The sequence below is a fragment of the Ctenopharyngodon idella genome, chromosome 18 (assembly GCF_019924925.1).
Source record: "Ctenopharyngodon idella isolate HZGC_01 chromosome 18, HZGC01, whole genome shotgun sequence".
NCBI classification, from domain to species: domain Eukaryota; kingdom Metazoa; phylum Chordata; class Actinopteri; order Cypriniformes; family Xenocyprididae; genus Ctenopharyngodon; species Ctenopharyngodon idella.
In genome coordinates this window covers 25149088-25169813 of record NC_067237.1, presented here as the reverse complement: position 1 = coordinate 25169813, position 20726 = coordinate 25149088, and the positions used below count along the sequence as shown (strand labels likewise).

At 38.3% G+C, this 20726-nt stretch overlaps 1 protein-coding gene across 4 annotated transcripts; it reads left to right on the top strand.

The window, feature by feature from the left end:
• Positions 1-164: 164 nt before the first annotated feature.
• Positions 165-17371, top strand: nr1h4 (nuclear receptor subfamily 1, group H, member 4). Of its 4 annotated transcripts, none has more exons than XM_051870988.1 (10): positions 165-332; positions 1583-1744; positions 5036-5413; positions 8975-9115; positions 9619-9755; positions 10846-10944; positions 11193-11292; positions 11469-11615; positions 14374-14487; positions 16190-17371. In XM_051870988.1, the coding sequence occupies exons 2-10, from the start codon at positions 1648-1650 to the stop codon at positions 16426-16428; spliced, it is 1452 nt and encodes a 483-aa protein (XP_051726948.1). In that variant the 5' UTR covers positions 165-332; positions 1583-1647; the 3' UTR covers positions 16429-17371. The 4 variants fall into 4 exon arrangements, with proteins under 4 accessions (XP_051726948.1, XP_051726949.1, XP_051726950.1 ...); XM_051870989.1 differs by lacking the exon at positions 165-332 and adding an exon at positions 3744-4503 and having other exon boundaries at positions 1623-1744; XM_051870990.1 differs by lacking the exons at positions 165-332; positions 1583-1744 and adding an exon at positions 2062-2222.
• Positions 17372-20726: the final 3355 nt, after the last annotated feature.

The window sequence follows — 20726 nt, the reverse complement described above, 5'->3', positions numbered from 1 at the left end:
TTACACGAGTGTTATGGTATGTGTTTGCGTTGCTGGGGAATGTGTTGGGCTGTACTGGTTATCTCTCGCTATTAAGGAGGTACTGTAATGCTGCATTTGTAGGCCTGTCAGCCAAAGTTTGGAGCTGATGGGAGAGGGAGGGACTGCTAGTACTCATGAGGAGAAACAGATAGATAGTTTAATTAATAACCACTGTCCCTTTCCCCCATAACCCCATCTGCTCAGAGAACTGTCTAGTTACACAGAATCAACTTGATGCCTCTTTCTAAATACTGATGGCTTTGAATATCAAGACTGGACCTCAGAGCACACCACATCTGTTAAAGCAATAGGTAAGAAAAAAACATTTCTGATATTTGTTACTAAAATAAATCAGCTATGATGGCTTATATAACTTTTGGCGATCAGGGCGGGTGTTGAGATTTACTGATTTGAAATTGCACTGTTATGGAGACCCTCCGTGTGTACGAGCATGTAAAGCTCATGGGAAATTATAAACTGGATTAATTACATATAAAAATGGGAAACTGGTTGTTGTGACTGATGTATCAATCAATATGATTGATTGAGGCCTGGTCTCATTGTGGCTTTTTCCACGTATCGTACATCACAGCGCTGTTACTTTTCTTAAAAGAACCAGTGTTTCATCTTGTATTATTTACAAGTAAGGTGTGAACATCATAAAACTGCACTGCTGATGGAAAAAGAGCATTGCTGCTGGGCTTGATGGTATCTTACCTCCAAAGTAGTCAAAGGAATGTCGCGAGAACTGTTTCAAATGAACATAAGCAGACATGCTAATAATGATATTGTAAAAACTTTTAAAAACAAATCTTTCATGAATGCATAATAACCTGAAAATTAATAAATAATGAGTTTGTATTCAGTTTATGCTTTCTCAAAGTAATAGCACTGTAAATTAAAGTAATTAAAACCTCATTTAAAGTCTCAATGTAGTTGAACTTCGGAACATTAATCTAGTATTAGATTTCATTTTAGCCACATACTGTTTTTATAAACACTGTGGAGTGTTAAAAAGTTGTCTGGTCTAACCTGGCCTGTAGAGAAAAATACATCTGAGATTACTGGATGAAATATTGTGGCGTGCATATAATGTGAATAATACAAAAGAAGATGATTTAGTGATTGAAAAGCATGGAAAAAAGCAGACATCAAGAAATTTAGTGCCAGATTGTCCAGAATGACCATAGCTGGAAGTGGAGCAAAGGTCACTGCAATCATTTGTAGCATTTCTAGCATTTCCCATTGAAAAAAAAAAACCCACAATCATTATGTCCTGCATATCTGAAATGACTTCTACACCATAAGATTCACAGGACATTGTCCTCCTGAATGGTTTCCCATAATCACAAAAGGAATCTGAATGAAATCTGAATGATATTGCCATATAGTATAAAAGGTTAATCACTGTTTTTTGTCCTGAGCAGCAGCACCTAAAATCAAAGTGTAACAATTTATGTAAAGTGTTTTACTATATTGCGTCAATACCTTAATTTGCAATAAAACCTGCCTCTATCTGTAAGTAAAGAAATCACTTCCTCCATTTGTTATTGTCTTCAAGAAACAGGATTTCCATTCTGGACTGAGGGATCTTTGAACGCCAAGACTTAACACACAGGCTTCTGAATGAATGAGTGGGTGGGCCATGACGTCAATGTGGTGGGACCTTTACAGATCCCACCCAGCGATGCGTTCCCCCTATCAGAGGGCTCACACTTTTTTGGTGAGTATATTGGAAATTCACACTGATTTCTTTCTTGTTGTTTTGCTAACCCTATATATTTTGCCATGGGTGATGAAATAAATCTATAAGTCGGACACTATGAAACAAACTAAAGCAAATTTCTGTTATTAGCAGAAGCAAAAAAGTGAAACTGTCACCTTTAATTTTACCACCACACGTCAGCATGTTTTGTCCTAGATGACATTTATGAAACTAGATTAATCCTACCTGTAAGGAGACAGGGAACTGTGACTGTCAGGTTAATGAGCAACTATAGCAACCTTTGTTCACACTAGCACTTCTGAGGTGTTCAAGTGTTCGGGAACAGTAATACTTTGTAAAAAGAGACATAAAGACACATGCTGAGGAGTTTAAGGAACATACTGTAGTTGGATGGTTAGGAATCAATACAGCTAATGATCATCAGTACCCTTACTGGGTCGCACTGAAATGGCCATGGTTCAGGAGAAGGCTTCAGGTCGGTACCATCTCATGATACTGACACAGAGCTCATTATATATTATGTTATTGAAGAAGTGTGAATATAGCTTTTTAGATGCATTTTTTACTTGAAAGTTATTGAATTGCCAGGTTGCAATGAGTTTGTCAAAAATGTTGTCATTGTTAGCAAATGCACTACATTTGGGCAATTTTTTTTTTTTTTTTCAAATTTGTTAATAATGAATACAAGGAAAAGAGCAGATTACCTGATGACTGAAAGAGTTAGGCTTGAAACATACTTAATGCAAGTAACATTTTTAGACACTTTTAGGTATTCTAACTTTATTTCCACATCATTGTGGTCTGAAATTGGTCAGACCACAATTTATAGCACAATACGTAACATGCTTGTAAAATTCTCAATGTTGCTGCAAGAGACACTGTAGCGGTTATTAGCATAAAGTGTCTTTTTTTAATGGCCATTTTCCCATTTAGGCCAACTAGCCTACTATCTTGGTGGACTAACAATTTGAAGAAAATCTTGCTAAGCAAGTTAGCATGTTTACAGCAATTAACCAGAATAATAACAAATGTGATTTTGTAATGTAACAGAAATAGCAACAAATCTATTCTTCTTTGTTATGATGACATATGAGTGAAACGAATTTGCGAAAATGAAAAAAATGTAGGGTGGGGACTTGGTTATATCCATCGGTACATGATTGGATGGAGGCAGATCTGTATGCGAGCTTGTACACTGTAAAATAAATATTTTCATGATTTGTTAACACAACATTTTTTTCTTTTGTCAAATCAACTTCAATAATTAATTTGGTTCAAATAACATAATATTTTGAGTTTCTGTTGATTAAACCAATCCCCTTCATTGTATTAACTCAAATTTTTAATTTCAAAGAACTCAAAATTTTAGGGAAACCAGGTAACTTACTTTTTTTAAGTTAAACCAGCAATTCTTTTTTACAGTGTAGTTGATTGTAACTGTGCGTTCACACCGCCGCCGGCGAGATCGTCAAAGTGACAGGAAGTCATTCATTTTCAATGTGAGCCGGCGGCGAGCTCTGGCGAGCAGCGGCGCGGTGCGTCTTGGACGGTGTGGGCGTCGAGGAGAGTTGAGGTCAGGTCAACTTTATGGTAATGAGCTATGTTGCGGTTCGGCGGCAACCAATCGAAATGTAGAGGTCCTCTGCTTGAGAGGATTCCAGAGAACGCGGTCGTGTAAACTTTGGTTCCGACCAAACATTATAGTTGAATGGTGGAAGAGAGGTGGATAATTGCCGTGGCGGGTTTCCCAATAATATACGACATGTGTCCCTGTTTGCGTACAGGTTTTCCAATAATATACAACGTGTGTCCCTGTTTGCGTACAGGGGCATAATTAAGAAAAATGATGCGTGGACCAAGGTGTCTGACATTGTTTGCATGCTATGTCTGAAATGGCATAGCTGTATGTCTATATATTTATTATATTACTATATAAATATATAGCTGTATGCACTATATATTTAAACCTAATGACATTTATCATTATTTTCTCCAGCTAAGTAATTTGTTCTCTGCGTTCTCTGGAATCCTCTCAAGCGGAGGACTTCTACATTCCGATTGGTTGACGGATACTTTGACGCTCCTGCACAGTACAGCGTTGTTGGCAGGGCAGCCAGAGCGAATTTTGACGCTCTCGCCGGCGGCGGTCTGAACGCACAGTAAGAAAGGGTTTAGAAAATGGATAGGGTGAGTTTTCATTTTATGCTGACTAGATATTTGAAATGAACTCTAGCTCCCCCTGGAGTACAGACCAAAACATTGGCTTAGCACTCCAGTATGCGTGGTAAGTCCTGGGTATACTTTTTTTTTTTACACATACGCTAAAGTATGCGCACAGTCGAAAGCATAGCCTTGAAAATTATACTTTATTTGACTTGTACGCACACACAGGCATTCGACGCATGCGCAGTTTTGAGCAATCTCTTGCCATGAGTTACAACCCATGTAAATATATTTGTATTTTTTCATACTACAATGAGGGTACAGGTAATTGTACAAGTTGTACAAATGAGGGTACTTTGTAACCTCTTCACACAATCTGTCATCTATGTAGGCCTCCATTGTCGCTGTAGCTTGCATGTGTTCCGGTCTGTTCTGTTTATGCAGTTTTTCTTTGACTACCTTGTGAATCGACGCCCCCAGCGCACGGTTGCCAGCTTGTGGATAAACTAATTACTGCAAAAAAAAACACGGTGCGCGTGTTCTTCTGATGACGGAATTCGCGTCACGCACACTGTACGCTGATTCTCACGTACGTACGTAAAAAATGAACTATACTTTGGGCTTTACTTGTCTTGTTTATTAATAGAGCCAAAAAAACTCTCTGCAAGTGAATGCTTTTAAACCTATTACCTTCAACTGTCCAATTATCAAATAAAAACAAATAAAACAATTCTCATAAAAATCTATAATCAAAAACCATGCCTCAGACAGTGATATGTGAAAAAAAGTCCTTGGTTAATGATTTCTTCTTTTATTTCTGGGTGTGTCCGACTTCTGTATTATGTACATTTCACATAATCTACTGCTACTATTTGGATAGAGGCTGGTTATGTTCCTAGATAGTTTTTAATACTCACTTATCAGGTTGTGGAAATTTTAATGGCTCTGAGTGTGTCTGTAAGGTAACAGTACCTCAGTGTGTTGTAGTTTCACTAATCGTCCTGTTGGCATAAGACCTATTAGCACTATGTGCTGGGCTAAATCAGTAAGGTGAACTTGATCTTTGCTTCTCCATGACACATGTAAACTGACAAGCACTGCTCACTCCTGCCATCTTCTCCTCAGATATTCTGGCAGAGCAGAACAGTCCTTTGCTACATGACCAGGAGGTCATGCCCTTCACCAGCTATCCCAGCATGCAGTACACCTCGGTGGAGCCCTCCATGTCATCACCATCATACTACTCCAATCAGCACTGCTACTCACAGTATGGTGGGGAGGAATGGTACTCTACATCCACTGTGTTTGAGATGAGGAAAGGACCATTGGAGGGTGGCTTTGATAATGAGCTCGACGAGTCTTGCCCTGTAGTCCCGACTGTGTGCAGAAGGTCCAGAAACGCAGCCCACTCCGGAAGGAGCAAAGGCGAGGAACTGTGTGTGGTCTGTGGAGATAAAGCATCAGGGTATCACTACAATGCACTCACATGTGAAGGATGTAAAGGTGAATCCCATAATCTACTGTATTTTTGGTGCTGTGTTCACTTACAAGGCATTATTTGGTATGCTCAAACATTTCGTACGGCTGGGAACCAAGATCCGGTACTTAATGGTTCCATTTGGTTCTGTTAATGGTTCTCGCATATCCACGGAACACCGCTACTGAATCAACACCTGTCCGATTCCCAAACGAATGAATCTTTCATGCTGGTTCTTTTAAGTGAATCAAAACTACAGGTATGTGTGTTGGAGCAGGGTTGGAACTAAACTATATAGGACTGTGGCCTTCCAGGAACTGAGTTTGACACCCCTGTTGTAAGCTGTATGTGTTTGATTCACTAGAAAATTAGATTATTATATTATCATTAGATTAATTCTTTTCGGGAATCGGACTACACTGGTTGCACTGTATGTTTTTGATTTACTAAAAAAATGCTGACTCATTAAAGTCACTCGTTCGGGAACCTGACTACACTGGTCGAGCTGTATGGTTTTGCTTGACTAAGAACCAGTAAGATTCATATGTTCGGGAATCGGGCTAGACTTCCTCGCGCTGCATGGTTTTCAAATGAGCCTGAAGGACTTGATTAGCTGGATCAGGTGTGTTTAATTGAAGTTGAAGCTAAACTCTGCAGAGCTTTGGCCCTCCAGGAACTGAGTTTGATACCCGTGGTTAACAACTATATGTAGGTTATACTAGTATAGTTACAGGTTGTTCATATGACAACATGTAGATAAAGATATACATTATGAGTTTCTCAGTAATAGTTTATATATAAATATAAATCAAATATGTTGAAATGGTAATATGGTGTTTGGTTAGTGTTGTTGTATAATACTATTAGCCAATTATTGGGTTGCATTTTTGTTTTACGTTCATTTATGTAACTTTGGCCCTCTAGTGGATAAAAACAAAACTGCATGCATTTTGCGGAAGAATAGTGTTTTGGTTGTGCTTTGGCTCTGCGTGACTGTACGGATGAATATGGTTCTTTCTCATAACTAAAAAAAGAAAGAGACAGATTATCCTACTGCCCATAAACATTCTCTACTAGGTATATAACCAGTTTACACTAAGAAGTATTCTTGTACTTCCTTGAAAATAAATTCCAGCAGTGTTACAACCATAATTAAATGAGCCTTTACAATAGATAATCCTTTACAATGAACACTGTTAGGGAGCTACATATGGCTATCTCTCTGTTCAATAAAATACCTTACTCACCTGTTGAGTAATAAAAACGCTGTCTCCGCGTCACTTTTACAACATTTCAAATCCTTCAGTTCTCCCGGGATTCTCAGAAGCGGAAGTCGTCATAGTTGGGTAAAATTCCATAGCGGTGAATGAGAGAATACATATAATATATTTTTTGTGTTCCCATTTGCTCAAATAGCAAAAGAAAAACTCAACAACAGTGGTTTCACAACTTTCAAAAACAGGAAAAAATACAGAGAGAAAAATATGTCGATTTTACCGTCACTCCCATAGCCACTGTATTAAACACCAGCAGCGTTAACTAGTTTTTTTGTAATTTGATGCAAAGTTAATATAATACTAAGTATAGTGTTATAAATGTACATACATTTTTTTTTACATGAATATATATATATATATATATATATATATATATATATATATATATATAAAACGTTGCAAGATTTACATGCTGATGACCGTTAAAATGCGTCATCACAGGTCCGTGAAAGGGTTTATTTAGTTTCTCGTTAAAAAATAAAATAAAACATATTTAGTTTTTCGTTTTATTACGAACTCTGGCACGTTCTCTTTTTGTTTCTTATTTATTTTGTTTTTTATTTATTTTTATTTTTTTAAACGGCGATTCCCCGGAGGTTCAAAATTTAGCATGCTCCATGTCAACCTTTCTTGTAGTTGTGACGTAACAACTAATCTATAAAGTAGCTGAAGCACGTTTCTCTACAGATATGAGTAGACGCGCACGTGCGAGCGACGTCTAAAATAAACACTTATAATAGGCTTACCATAGTAAATTATGGTAAGACAAAAACACGCTTTGGAAGCAAGATTGGTGATGTATTGAATCATTATTTAAATGTTGTTAATTTTGAACAAAAAAAGTTAGTGTTCTTTTTAATTATTCTCATCATTGGCAATTCAAATTTTTTTTTTTTTTTTTTTTTTTTTAAATATTTATCCGACCAGCCTGCCATAGCAACGTTGGCTCAACCAATGGCGTGAGTTTGATGTAGGACTGTCTATCTCACTCAAAGAAGACATAAAGGAAAACTGTTTGAAAACAATTATTATTTTCGCAATATGATTTCATGCTAGAGACCTAGAAATTGCACATTTTACCTTTAAGGCCAAACATAGCTTTGCCATTTGTATTTTATTTGATATATAACGTACAGTTGCACCTTTGTTCTGTGACCTCTTTGAACCTTCATTGCAGTGTGCCTGGCCTTATAGTGTAGCCATGGCTACATAACTTATGAAGGACGTAATAAATGACATGGAACCCCATGTGCCAATTTTAGCTCTTTGGAAAATCATTAGCTGAATGACTGCAAGTGTAATTCCACCTGTGCATGGACAATGCCCAAAGGGCAGATGCTGGGCTATGTGTCCCGAGTCCCACAGGCTTGGCTGGGTTTGCACCTTCACGTTCAGTTTGGATTGGGTTCCCTCTCAGCTTTCTGCTGAATAATGATGTAGGCAACCAGAGCCACATGCCGCCATGCAAAGTTAATGTGTGTCATTGTGCTCGTGGGCTCATGCTGGAATAATTACCTGTTCCAAAAACAACTGCACATGTTTGTCTGCTGCCTAGAACTGAAAATCAAGCATCCAAGAGTATCGGTATTACAGTACTGAACGTAATGTCTTAAACATTACACCATATACGTTACATGTACTGGCTGCAATGAACCTATTCCTTGATCTGTGTTTACAAAGTGACCTTCTTGTTTCTCCTAATAGTTTAGACTTGTAGGGTAGCCACTGTTGCTTCTAGTATTTTTACTATGGTTTTCAGAATAAGAGAATGGTTATAGAGCAAATTATTCAGCAATGAAATCTGCACATGAATGCTTCTGTATGTCTATTCTTGCCATTTGTTTGTCAGACAACTAATAGGGGAAAAACTAAAAATACATATTTACTAAAACAGTGGATTTCAGGGGGTTAACTGTGACCCAAAAATGGATTTCATGTCTGTTCTGATACGTGTGTTCTTAGTTCAAACAGCACAAACGTAATTCAAACAGTAAAAAGATGAAAAAGAACAGTAAAAAGAACAGTAAAAAAATGACATGGACTGCATTAAATGCATGAAACCACCGGAATTCAAGACATTTAGAAACCAAAATGTTTGTAATTAGTCTATGTAAAAAAAAATAAAAAAAATGTTATATAAAAAAGTTTAGGCTTTGCAGTTCATGGTAATATTTATCATTTCAGTCTTTACTTTTACTTTTGTACAATTTGGTTCTGTGTTGGCTCACCGCATGATATACCGTATGTGAAATGTGTGTCATATTGAACATTTTAGTTACTCAGTTATTGATGCAATGGTCTTTCTTCCAGGTTTCTTCAGAAGGAGTATCACAAAGAATGCTGTATATAAATGTAAGAGTGGAGGAAACTGTGAGATGGACATGTACATGCGAAGGAAATGCCAAGAGTGTCGACTCAGGAAGTGCAAAGAGATGGGCATGCTTGCAGAATGTGAGTAAGAACACTGTAAACATTGTAAAACTTGTTCCTGTTCAACTAATACATCAGCCTGAGAGTCACGCACATTGTGAAATCAGATAAGACACTTTGAACTCTGAAACAGCAGTTCTCAAAAAATGGAATACTCAAAAGCAACTTAATTTATTTTACAAAGAGAATGCCTCTATAGTGCCACAAATGTTCTGATAAGAGATGGTTTGAGTTAAAATAATATTGGATAACTTGAGATAAAATATTATTAGTGTGTGGAAGAAAAAAAGCTGTTTTTCTAAGCTTCACATGAATGAGTGTATTGATTTTTACATAAATATTGCAGACGGATGAAATGGATGAAAATATTGAATTGTTTCGTAAAATCATTCTTTTTTATTAGCATACAACAGAGAATATCTGTAGTTCAAAAGATACTGTACATCAACCTTGATGAGAAACAGATTGCTTGTATCCAGTAAGTCAATCTAGTTAATGCATCTATTTTGTATTTGCATCATCAGGCTTGTTAACCGAAATCCAGTGCAAATCCAAAAGGCTGAGGAAAAACACAAAAGCCTCATCTGACGAAAGTATAGGGGATGATGTTGGTGATAGCAGAGATGCTAAACAGTTTGTATCTACTACAAAACCCTCCAAGGTAAGAGCACACTGTCTGATTGGGTTAGTATTATAATCAGTTTGTCTAAAAAAACAAATGATGCAAAAATGTCACTTTTTGATGCTTTCAACTTTAAAGGGTTAGTGCGCCCAAAAATGAAAATTATGTCATCATTTACTCACCCTCATGTCATTCCAAACCCATAAGACTTTCGTTCTGAGTGATTTCTGTCCCTCCATTGACAGCTACACAACTACCACTTTGACGCTTCAAAAAGTTCATAAAGAGATTGTAAAACTAATCCATATAAATTGAGCGGTTTAGTCCAAATTTTCTATCGCTTTATATGATGAACAGATTGAATTTAGGCTTTTATTCACATATAAACATTCATCCGCAAACATAAACAGAAGCTCAACAGAACCTGTTTGACGCACGAGATCAAACCTCTTGCGGAAGCTCAAACGTGCTGCGTAACACGAAAATGAACCTCATAAAAGCCTAAATTAAATCTGTTCAGCGTATAAAGCGATCGAGTCTCTTCAGAAAATTTGTACTAAACCACTCAATTCATATGGATTAGTTTTACAATCTCTTTATAAACTTTTTGAAGTGTCAAAGTGGTAGTTGCATAGCTGTCAATGGAGGGACAAAAATATCTTCATTTGTGTTCCGAAGATGAACGAAAGTCTTATAGGTTTGGAACGACATGAGGGTGAGTAATTAATGACAGAATTTTCATTTTTGGATGAACTAACCCTTTAAGTTTTTGAGATAAAGTTTTCTTGGCGCCATGCTTTTTATAGTATAACTTTTCAGGTATAATTGCAAACTAAAGTTAAGGGTGTTCTATGCAAACTTTTATTGAAGTGCTATAAAAGGTTAAAGGGCAACCTCAATGATTCTCTTCACCATTCTTCTCACTTTTGCCCACATATACGGTTACTTCTGAAAGTTTATATGATGAAGGGTTGTAAAATGGCTGTGTAGGATAAAACACTGGCTAGTTATTAAAAAAATGACACCACCAATATATATTCATTATTCCACGTAGCTTGATTCCCCCGGATCCAAATACAGAAAAAGTTTTATACATTTTTGATTTTTCTGACACATTTTCTCATTTCAGGAAAATATAGAACTGAGCCAAGACCAGCAGGCTTTAATAAGTTATATAGTTGACGCTCACAACAAACATCGCATCCCTCAGGATATGGCAAAAAAACTGGTATGTCTGGAAATAAAGAACATCAACCTTATGCTCTTACTTATCTTATTTTAAATCACCTTCTTTTATTTTTTTATGGTTCATTAATGTACAAAGCAGTCAAATGCTACTGGTTAAATCAGTAAAAAACTTTGCCTCTTCTTATCTCTGTTAAATCATTATGTAACCAAGGTTATAGCCACCCAATGTCATAAAACAGTGGCTTATTTGCATGCTGATATTTTTTCCCGCTTCTAACCTGTCCACAGCTACAAGAGCAATTTAACGCAGAAGAAAACTTCCTTCTACTGACCGAAATGGCAACTAGTCACGTCCAGGTGTTGGTTGAGTTCACAAAAAACATACCAGGTACTGTTATTTCAAATTCAAGAACAACGATTACTATAGTAGTTTCTATACCACTTGTTTGGAAATAAAATGTAATATAAAAAAACAAGATCACAGGTCATGTGACACTTTTTATATTACACTGATGCAATAAACTAATCTAAGCAAACATACTCAGGTTCTTGTTTTCTGAAAAGGTTTTCAGTCTCTGGATCATGAAGATCAGATCGCTTTATTGAAAGGTTCCGCCGTAGAGGCGATGTTCCTACGTTCGGCCCAGGTTTTCACCAAGAAACTGCCCAATGGACACACAGAGGTGCTGGAGGACAGGATCAGAAGGAGCGGTAAGCTCATTATTTGGATTGCAGCATAATTTACAGCATGATTCATGAACTGCTTCTATGGAGTGTTCAATGGAATGACTCTGGGATTGGGTTTCAAACTAGTATGCCACATACTTGTTGAGCCTCTCAAAGCTCAGAACAAAGTCCATAAAGTTCACTAGACACGTTATATTAATAATGTATCTGTCCGCCCTAAATAACGTCAGGAAATTTGCCATCTTGATAATCTTGTGGTGTATGTTACATGTGTAAAAGAACACTAAAGTCCAACTGGTTTCGGTTTCACAGAAGTCTAAGCACTGGATGACTGCCAGGAACAGCACAAAGAGGATAGCCCTCATATAGCATGCAGCTAGTGAATATCATATCTTCTGCCTTATATCATCTCATTGAATTTTATTGAACATTTGGTTGTGTAAGAGTAGGATGCACAATCAATTCTGTCTCTTAAAGGATAAGTTTACTTTAAGATGAAAATTACCCCAAGTTTTACTCACCCTCAAGCCATCCTAGGTGTGTATGACTTTCTTCTTTCCGATGAACACAATCGGAATTATATTAATAAACATCCTGATGCCAGTTGTGCGGTTACGAAAGGAGGTCTGGTGGAAGCTAGATATTTTACTTTATAACTTGTTAAATATGGATATTTTTCTTACACAAACGCATCGCTTCACTTCAGAAGGCCTTTATTAACCCCCCGGAGCCGTGTGGAGTACGTTTATGATGGATGGATTCACTTTCTTCAGCTCATACTCGTTGATCCTGCTCACTGCCATTATAAAGCTTGAATGCGTCAGGATATTTATTAATATAACTCTGATTGTGTTCATCAGAAAGAAGAAAGTCATATACACCCAGGATGGCTTGAGGGTGAGTAAAGCTTGGGGTAATTTTCATTTCAAAGTGAACTAATCTTTTAAAAGCATGCCCTATGTTTACACCACGCTGAATCACCTTTATTTCAGAGACGGTTGCTTTCAGCCTCCCAGTATTTGAAAAGCTGTAACGAACCGTCCAGTTAGTGATATTTCTGAACAGACAGATGAATGCAGAGTGGCGTAGACTGTTTGAGTCCTCCAGCATGGGCTCGGGAATATTCACGCAAAAGGCCAGCGGGGGAGAAATAGACGCACTGTCTAAAGAGGCTATTGTTCTCTATCTAAACATCGAGAGGCCTATTGTCCCACTCTCTGGCTCTCAGCGCCTCTGACATTTCTCTGGCGTGAAGCCTCTGTGATGCATCAGGATTTTTTTTTTTTTTTTTTTTTGCTCCTTTTTTTTGGAAAGTTATGACAAAGGTTATCCTTTCATCTGAAGGGAAATGAATGAAACTGTGAAAGGAGTCTGCGTGCTGTGATCATTTCATCTCTGGAGGGTGACGACTGTTTGTATACACTGAGTTTTTGAACAGTTCGTTACACTCCAGCACTGTTTTTCTTTAATATTAACATTTTGGTATGCTGAATTGTTAAGTCATGTTTTTAATGTCCCAGCTGCATCAGTGTGTCAGCTCCTACTGAGGGTTTCCCTGATTGGTCGGTCTGTAAACCAAACCCTTTTGGCTCTTCACGCTGAATGCTTTACATCAGAAAAGAGCTCTCGGCTTGCATAGGCAGCATAGTATGATAATTATATCAATGATAATGATAAAGACAAAAACCTCGCACAAAACAGGAAAGCCCTTCAAATACAGGCTTCAAATGAACTGCTGTTACCGAGAATCCCACTGAATGTGGAAACGCACAGCTGTGGGGATCCGAGGCCAGATTCAGATCAGCTCTGACCTAACATACAATACAAAGCAATAAGGTCACGGCCCCTGATGATCTGTTTATTGCATGCTGGGGGAGTTTCAGAAAGTCTCTTCAAAAACAGACAGCAAATACACTACAAAATCATTTTCTTAAGATGTATTTTATCTCATTTCTCATTTGTCTTTTTTAAAAAATCTCATTTAAAGCATAAATCTAACCAATTGGAGTAAAATTTATGCTTAAAATTAAAGATATAATCTTATTATATTACACAATTTTGCTTCATTAATCCTGATTTTAGAATGTTTAGATAATTTTTTACTGGGAAAGCGGACAGTAAATACACTGCAAAATCATTTTCTTAAGATGTATTTAGGATAATTTCTCATTTTCATCCAGTCAAAATGAATACATTTCCCTTAAACAAGATAAACAAGACAATCAATTTGAAAAGAGCATAAGATGAAATGTAATAGGCATGAATTTTTATATTAATGATGGATGGTTGGATTCTGTCTTAGAGGAAATTGTGTGATTCAGTAAATTCACAGGACACTCAGTGCTGCTTTTAAATATAGGCAACACTGCCACCTTGAGGCCCCAAAATGAAACAGGCCATTTATAAAACATTTCATACTTTTTTTTTTTTTTTTTTTTTTTTTACATTCAACAAAGAACAATTTTACAACTTAATACTTAAAAGTTTGACTTATATTTATTTATTGAAGCTCAAACAATTGCACTGTTTATGGAGGTACGATTACAGTGTCACGTCTGATTGTAGTATGTACTTAATGTGATCTTTAGTCCAGGAAAGAAGGCATGGCCTTCATTTAACATTAGATCATAGCCAGTATGTAAATATGTGCATTGGACTCAGCAGGTTATTTTTAAATGTAGTTATAGCTTCTAAGAAATATGTTTTGGAGTGGTTACAGGTGGCTGAGGTAATAAATAACTGTTGATTTCAATCTTAACGAATAGCTTTATTTCCTCAACAGGAATATCTGAAGAGTTTATGACACCCATGTTTAACTTCTATAAAAGCATCGGGGAGCTGCAGATGATGCAAGAGGAACATGCTTTACTTACTGCTATCACAATCCTCTCACCAGGTGAGCTGATATCTATCACTTAATGTTCTAGATAAAAAGTTGCAGAATGAATTAATTAGTTTAGTTTCGTTTAGTTTATTGTTATTTTAGCAAAATGAAAGAACACAATCATGCAAAACTTATGACTTAAAGACTTATGATCCATATGATATATCAGTTTGGATATGTTATCTGACCCCTTTCCTGTGATATCTGTTTGTGACAAAGGCAGACGTCCCTAGTAGCTATTTGGTGATGCATATAATGTGATGGAAAAGTTTAGTTTTGGCACATCTACAAAAGAAATCTTTTAAAGGTGCCGTAAGCGATTTCTGAGAAATACTGTTGAAAGTGGATCGGACCGAGCACCATAACACACTTGTAGCAGTAGGGGGCGTATACACTCATAATGGGGGAGTAGAGAGAGTGAGCAAAGAGGGAGATTTGAAGAAAGACTGTAGAAAGAGAGATGGCTGAGAGACATTACAAAAGAGAAAAGGTCAGAGGAATATCACTGGAAAAAGAAAGAAGGGATATGATCAGGCAAGTGCTTTAGGACCTGCATTAATATTAGAAAAGATTTTCCAGCACTGGAGAGACATAAGCGGGAAGGCCTAAAAACGGACGCGAGGTTGCGTTGTTTCTGCTCCATACGTGAGTGACATTGGTATTGCTATGTTTCAGAGAACCAAGATATGCTGTTGTTGTAATGATAGCTATAGTAACAGGACCGTTTTAGTATCATTCTTTGTCTGGAGCTAGTCTTAGCCTCAGACGTCACAGTCACACCCATGGACTGTTTGCTGAATGTCTGATGCATATGGGACACAAAATTGGAAACACTTCAGGAGTTTTGAAGTCATCATCTGATTGGTTGAGTTCTACAGGATTTCTAGGAGACGTGTGTGTTGCGTTCTTAATGGTCTCCCTGCTGTGATGCCAAACCCCCTCATGGAAGAAGAAAGCCATCGTGTTTACAACTGTGATAATGAGCGCTTATCAGAATCCACTAAATGCTGGATGTGAAGTATGTAAAGTTCATGGCATAGACTCTTTAAAATACGCCCAAGAGTTTTACACACCGGTCTGTCATTGTAGGGACATTGACGTTACATTTTCACACCCCTAAACATGACGTGGAACAAAATGAACTGTGATTGGTTGCTTTACATATCACTCAGACAGCCTCTGGGCAGTCCTTGGCCAATGAAAGCTGCCATGGAGTCCAGACCTTCTGCCGTCAGTCTGAAGGTCTGGCAACACGAGACTAGTCTGGAGCTGGTGTGCTACTGGCAACTAACAACGAACTCTTGCTTGTATATACTCTTATGTACTGTATGTTCATTTGCTTGTTCCTCCTTATCTTTCGTTCATCAGCTTTATTTTCATGAAGCATTATTTTGCTTTGCTTCAACTATGATAAAGAGACATTGCATTTTGGGGGCGGAGCAACAAAGGGAGGGGTGTGTTTGGACTGATTTCAAATATCAACATTTTCAACAGTGTTTCTCAGAAATTGCTTACTTCACCTTTAAACCATCTAAAACCCATTTTGGTTCTTAGGTAATCAATTTGTATTGTTCCAAATATAAGTTAAATGGTACTGTAAATGATTAATAAGTTCACAATAGAGAAGCTAACAGATTTTTGTCATTGTTTTAAGCTTCAGAAGGCCACAACAAAATTTGTTGCATTTGACTGAAACTGTTCTATCTAACCACAGACAGACCATATGTAAAAGACCAGCAGGCAGTGGAGCGTCTGCAGGAGCCCATGTTGGAGGTGCTGAGGAAGGTCTGTAAGCTACAGCACCCTCAGGAGCCCCAGCACTTTGCAAGGCTTCTCGGTCGTCTAACTGAGCTTCGCACCCTCAACCACCACCACGCCGAAATGCTAGAGTCATGGCGCATGAGTGACCACAAGTTCACCCCCCTCCTCTGTGAGATCTGGGACGTTCAGTGACACAGAAAATGCACAAAAAATGGGTGGGTGAAGGAGAAATGGCAAAGACTTTTACTAAGCTACCAAAGAGAGGAGTTTACACACTTTTGAGAGAAGCTGACTGTTAAAGTATGAAATGTAAACATTATATATTGCCAAATGTCAAGTAAAACAGGAAATAATAATGATTTTAAGACATTATCAGCTCTTCAAGAAAAGATTGATGGGCACATTTTGATATTGTAATGCCTTTGTAAATGTTTACCTGGCCTTTGCTACTTGATTTGTTTAAAATCTGCTTCATCTGAGGATTACATGGCTTTTTACACGTTATGTCTGTTTGTGTATTGTGTAATTCACCTAAATATTTTAAGGTTCTCAAAACCTGTACTTCTTGACCTGTGGTCACTCTTTTCACATTTTGAGAACCATGTAACCTTCCAGTCTTCTTTTGTGCTTAAATATAGGTGTTTATCTGTAAGCTGGTGTTTTACCACTGTTAAATTCTATATAAACATTACATGCAATGCATTATAAGTACATTAATGCATACAGATCTAGCTATCACATTTTGGTCTGTATCTTTTCAGTGTGCGAGTAATCAAACAAAATTTTTCATCATAAATTCATGAGCAATATACGTGATACAGTGTGACTAATGCATGAACTCGTGAATTCAAATGATCCTCATACTGTGATACTCACAGTGTGAGTAATATGTGAGCTCATTGTGAATTCAAAATGTTGAGCAGTTACATCACACCATTCTCATACTGTGATACTCACAGTGTGATTAGGAAGTGAAAAGGAGTCACCAAAACAACACCAGAATCTGAATGCATCCGTCAAATATAAATATTTGTGTCAAATGCCAACACCAGGCTGAAAAGAATACAAAATAAACAAGGAAACTGAATGTTAGAAATACTTTGTTGGTGGAAATAAAATATGAACTTTTACATGACGTTTGTGAGATAACTGACCAATATTAGAGAAATTTTAGATCACAGTGAACTCGCACTAAACTAACAGAATGAGAGTTTAACACAATGATATCACAGTGGTCTCACATGGTAAGCTCACAGTATGAGCACAGTGAGCGCGCTGTGACCTCACATTGACCATAGTATGAGCGCACAGTGACTGCACTGTGAGGTTGCACTTTTAGCTCGCTGTGACCTCACTTTGTGACCACATCATGAGTATCCTGGGAGCTTACGGTGAGATCACTGTGAGATCAAATTGTTGACTGGGATGGGATTAGTCCTCCATAACAATTTCATTCTTCTGCGAAGGCTTTCAGTCCCTCTTTATATTAAGTGTCTTTAACTACTATGAACTAACATTTAAGTTAATCATTTGTTTTTTCATTGTACTTATATTTAAAAAAAAAAAAAAAAAAAAACCTGCATGTAATTACAGCTGTAATTAATTTCTGTAGTAAGTACATCTATAATTTGACTCTTTCCTTATAATTGGACCCTTCCCTTATAATTTGACCCTTCCCTTACCATTACCAAACCTGTCTCTAAACTTACCCGCTTCACACCTTAATAGCTGCAGAAGTGTTTTGTCCCTAACAATGTTTTTTTGTTTGTTTGTTTTGTTGATGTAAATACATAGTAGTTAAAAACACATAATATAGCGTGTGACCAGGCTTTACATTAGATGTTGGAACACGAAGGGATTTGCTCCCATTCAGATACAAGATCAGTGAGATCACCAGGATATTGTTATTCCAAAACAGAAAGGGCCCTCTAAAGGGTTCTGTAGAATGTCATTGTATGCCATAGCATAAGGATTTGTCACTGGAATTCGCTTGAATTAAAGGGGTAGTTCACCAACAAACAAGTAAAAAATGACTTGAGTCAGTTTTTAATGAATCATTCAGAGTTGCAGAATCAGTCTGATGAATCCTTCATCGGTCCCACTTTATATTAGGTGGGTTTAAGGGTGGGTTAAGGTGTAAGGGATGGGTCAACAGTGTAATTATATATATGTAATTTAAGAAAGTAATTACAGATGTAGTTACATGCAGGTATTTTTTTTTTAAAAAATATAAGTACAATGTAAAAACATGTATGTACACAATGATTTAAATGTAAATCATGGCAGTGGACAGGGGTCATCATGGGCAATCTGACTGGGCTGTGGCCACACAGTCCCATACGCTGACACCTTCTATTTTGGGCAGAATTACATTTTTCAGCGATTTTAGCTACAGTAGCTCTTCAGTGTTATCGGACCAGACGGACTATAGCCTTCACTCCTCATGCGAATCACTGAGACTTGGCCACACGTTATCCTGACACCGGTTCACTGTTTGACCTTCCTTACACTACTTTTGGCAGGAACTAATTAATGCATACCGGGAACTCTCCACAAGACCATTTGGAGTTGATCTGAGCCAGTCATCTTTGTTCCTTGACAAAGTCACTCAGATCTTTTCACTTGCCCATTTTTCCTGCTTCCAACATATGAAATTCAAAAACTGACTGTTCACTTGCTGCCTAATATATCCCACACCTTAACAGGTGTCAGTGTAACGATATAATCAATGTTATTCACTTTACTTTTCAGTGGTTTTAATGTGGCTCATCAGTGTATGTCTTGCATGTCTACAGTTACATTTATGTAATAATTTGCCAAAAGGCCAACTCTTTTTTTTCTTTTTTTTTCCAAAATATCAACTTCCTTGTTGTCCTGTGTCCTGTTGTCCTGTGTTGTCCTACTCATAGCATATTAATGGAAACCCTAGATCATGAAGGGGTCTCTCCTTAAAATGTAATTTCCTTCTTCCTTGTACACTGATCAGCCACAACATTAAAATCACGTGCCTTATATCGTGTAGGTCATTAAAACAGCTCTGATGTGTGGGCATGGATTTCACAAGTTCTCTGAATGTGTTATGTGCTGTTAGATCCTTTAAGTCCTGCAAGTTGTGAGGTAGGTCCTTTATGGATTTGTTCAAGTATAGGTCTTTTCCCTAGGTAAAAAACGCACATGCACTTGGCAATTATACTTACCTGTCTGCCTCCGTCTGTGTCCTGACAGAAGACCAGACCAACATACAGAGCACCACGGATACTGGCGCGGACCGAAATTCCGATCCGTTCGCCGACCTGGTCAATGCTGTGCGATCATCGCTACAGCCACCATCATCACCCATCTCACCTGCCATCCCCGCTGATCTCATCAATGCTGTTCGCCAGTCACTCCTGCACTCTGCACCCGCTGCTTCTCACGCTGCCTCTGCCAGTCCCATGGCCCGACCAGCGACATTCTCCAGTGCGGTGGAGGATTGCAGTGGGCTTCTGCTGCAATGTTCATTGCATTCTCGAGTTACTTCAAAGAAGTCTTTGAACAAAGCACAGCAGAGCTCTCAGTACACGCTCTGTGAGTCTGTACGCCCTCCAGTTTCGCACTTTGGCGGCCGCTAGTGGCTGGAACAAAACTGCGTTGATTACCGCATTTCGACAGGGTCTTAACCCGGATATCAGACAACTTATGGTAATATACAACAACACAATGGGACTGGAGAATTTAATTCAGAAGACGATCCGTGTGGCTCAACGTTTCTCCGCGTGCACCTTCACCATCCCCGCTGCAAATCCTCTGCCCACCATCAGTCGCCCTTCCAGCACCTGAACCCATGCAGGTTGATTCCTATCGCCTGACTTGTGCGGAGCGTCACCGGAGGATCCTGAACCACATATGTTTGTACTGTGGGGGAGAAGGTCACGTCATCGCTGCCTTCCCAGTTCGACCACCACGCCCAGCGGTGAATACTATTCAGCTACCACCTCAAATCGCTCCTTTAACCAGAACTCCTGTACTCATTCTAACCCCACGTACCTGTGTTTCAGCGCAAGCCCTCATAGATTCTGGTTCTGCAGGGAAAAAAACTGAACGTTAAACAGAAACGCTGTTCTCAATACCTCAGGATACAAACCATCCAAGGAAAGCCGCTAGGTCTTGGTCACATTCGGCACTTCTCCCCCACACTGACGCTCCGCATCGTTTGTCTACACCAGGAGGAAATCACGTTCATGGTGCTGGAAGGATCCACAGCTGATATCATCCTGGGAGGCCCGTAGATGTCACAACACCAACCGGACAATAATTGGAATACGGGTGAGATCCTCAGGTGGAGTGATACCTGCTTCAAAGATTGTCTGTCCGCTGTCCAGAAATCTCCCCGACGTCATAGAACTACATGTTCTTCATCACTCTCAACCCCTCTTCAGATCAACTCCACTACCGTTGAAAGTCCAGAGGTTGAACACCACATTGAAATCCCTCCTGAATACCGGGTGTTC

Bases quoted from the DNA above. Each gene is read 5' to 3' on its own strand.
- nr1h4 (XM_051870988.1), top strand. From the start codon at position 1,648: ATGAATGAGTGGGTGGGCCATGACGTCAATGTGGTGGGACCTTTACAG. The intron at 9,116-9,618 runs GTGAGTAAGAAC...TTGCATCATCAG, and splicing joins GATGGGCATGCTTGCAGAAT to GCTTGTTAACCGAAATCCAG. The intron at 9,756-10,845 runs GTAAGAGCACAC...TTCTCATTTCAG, and splicing joins CTACTACAAAACCCTCCAAG to GAAAATATAGAACTGAGCCA.